At 43.5% G+C, this 2,460-nt stretch overlaps 1 protein-coding gene across 3 annotated transcripts in view; it reads left to right on the top strand.

The window, feature by feature from the left end:
- GLTSCR1L (GLTSCR1-like) overlaps window positions 1-2,460 on the top strand; it is an 89,731-nt gene that overhangs the window by 80,183 nt on the left and 7,088 nt on the right. For all 3 annotated transcript variants that reach the window (XM_011960427.1, XM_011960426.1, XM_011960425.1), the window contains one exon: window positions 1,110-1,204. In XM_011960427.1, the coding sequence (XP_011815817.1) occupies window positions 1,110-1,204 (95 nt within the window). The remainder of the gene's footprint in view (window positions 1-1,109; window positions 1,205-2,460) is intronic.

Genomic DNA, 2,460 nt, shown 5'->3' with positions numbered 1-2,460 from the left:
AACACGGTGAAACCCTGTCTCTACTAAAAATACAAAATGAGCCAGGCATGGTGGCACGTGCATGTAATTCCAGCTACTCGGGAGGCTGAGGCAGGAGAATCACTTGAACCCGGGAGGCAGAGGTTCCCGTGAGCCAAGATCACATCATTGCACTCCAGCCTGGGCAACAAGAGCGAAACTCTGTCTAAAAAATAGATAAATGAATAAATAAATAAATAATTTAGAGATAAGGGCCCCTTCCCTAAACCAGGAACTCCTCCTGTCCCAATGCGTGGCCATGCTCTTTCCCACCACCACCGCCAAGGCCTGGCTGTATCAGTGCCTGGCTGTATCAGGGAAGATCATGAGATCAGGAGTTTGAGACCATCCTGGCCAACATGGTGAAACCCCATCTCTACTAAAAGTACAAAAAAACTAGCGGGGCGTGGTGGCACATGCCTATAATCCCAGCTACTCGGGAGGCTGAGGCAGGAGAATCACCTGAACCCGGGAGGCGAAGGTTGCAGTGAGCCAAGATTGTGCCATTGCACTCCAGCCTGAGCAACAGGGCAAGACTCCTTCAAAAAAAACCCACAGGGGATGTGAAGACTGAGAAGAAGAATGAATTAGAAGGTGTTCAAATCTTTGGAGACCAACAGACAGAGAATAGAGCCACATGACCACAACAGTTTAATGTAAAGCTATGTCTTTACATGAAACTAGTTTGCCTAGTCCAGACAGTTGGACTTCATTGTTTCAGCTATTTTAGTTTTTCATACCATTAGGCTTAGGTCATCTAAACTAGCAGATCATTCTCTACTCATTGATATTTATTGCAAGTCTGTTATATGGTTTTATTTTATGGGTGATATCAAAGTAATTATGTTTTTGGTTTCCTAAAGTTAAAAAAGCTAGTAATAAAATGAGTTTCCATGATCAGTGGACAGTGAGGCAAAGCAATGTAGAATGATGATGCTTAGCCAGGGAAAAGCTCATCTAAGAAGAGAAAATTGCCCCAGATAAGCCATATTTGAATAATGGAAGAGTAATGAATTTCAGTCTTAAGAAACAGAAGACCTAGTCAGTGATTTGCAGTCTCTTACTATTTCGTTGTCTCTCTTTTTTTACAGTGGACAATGAATTTGAAACAGTTGCCACTCAGCTCCTAAAAAGGACCCAAGCTATGCTTAACAAATACAGATGCCTGCTCCTAGAAGATGCCATGGTAAAAGTCATGCTACTGATATTTGTTTTTTACAGGTCACAGCCACTAAACCAGAGATAAAAAGTTCAAGGGATTATAGAACATAATGTAAAAGACACAGATAGATAGTTCACACTATAGAAAAACTTACACTTAGCTGCTACTACAAAAACAGCAGTGAACATTTGCTGTACTTTACTTGGTGGGTCAGTACTATTGTCTTGTTTAACAGATAAGGAAACCAGGGCTTTGGTTAAGTAACTTGCTCAAGTTCAGATGGCTAAGAAGTTTGCAGTCATTAGCAGAGCTCGGATACAGGCCAGGATCATCTGACCCCTGGTCCACACTCTTGATGCCGTCTACCGACTTTCACCAACCCAGAGATGTGGAGAAAGGACTGGAGGCACATCTGAACAGATAAGCTGGTGACAAATGTCAAAATTAGTTTTGTTTTTAATTGAGAGATCATTGACATACCATAAAATTTACATTTAAAGTGTACAACTTAGGCCAGGCACGGTGGCTCATGCCTGTAATCCCAGCACTTTTGGGAGGCCGAGGCGGGTGGATCACCTGAGGTTGGGAGTTCAAGACCAGCCTGACCAACATGGAGAAACCTCATCTCTACTAAAAATACAAAAAGAGCCAGGCAGTGTGGCGCATGCCTGTAATCCCAGCTACTCGGGAGGCTGAGGTGGAAGAATCGCTTGAATCCAGAAGGCAGAGGTTGCGGTGAGCCAAGATCATGCCATTGCGCTCCAGTCTGGGCAACAAGAGTGAAACTCTGTCTCAATAAAATAATAATAATAATAAATAATGGATCACCTGAGGTCAGGAGTTGGAGACCAGCCTGGCCAACATGGTGAAACCCGTCTCTACTGAAAAGACAAACATGTCCGTGTTCAGAGTTGCAGTGAGTCGAGATCGCACCACTGCACTCCAGCCTGGGTGACAGTGAGACACATCTCAAAAATGAATAAATAAATAAATGAAGTGTACAACTTGATGGTTTTTATTACATTTACAAGGTCACATAGTCATCACCATTATCTAATTGCAGAACATTTTCATCATCCCAGATAGAAACTGCAATTCATCTGAAGTGCCAGTTAAATAGAGAAAGGAGTAAGAATAAGATACCTCAGGAAATGATAGAAAGACCAAACCTGGGGCCGGGCGCCGTGGGCTCAAGCCTGTAATCCCAGCACTTTGGGAGGCCGAGACGGGCGGATCACGAGGTCAGGAGATCGAGACCATCCTGGCTAACACGGTGAAAC

Source organism: Colobus angolensis, unplaced genomic scaffold (genome assembly GCF_000951035.1).
Source record: "Colobus angolensis palliatus isolate OR3802 unplaced genomic scaffold, Cang.pa_1.0 Scaffold51, whole genome shotgun sequence".
Classification (NCBI taxonomy): Eukaryota; Metazoa; Chordata; class Mammalia; order Primates; family Cercopithecidae; genus Colobus; species Colobus angolensis.
Note: the sequence above shows the minus strand (reverse complement) of the source record. Positions and strands in the feature narration are given on the sequence as shown.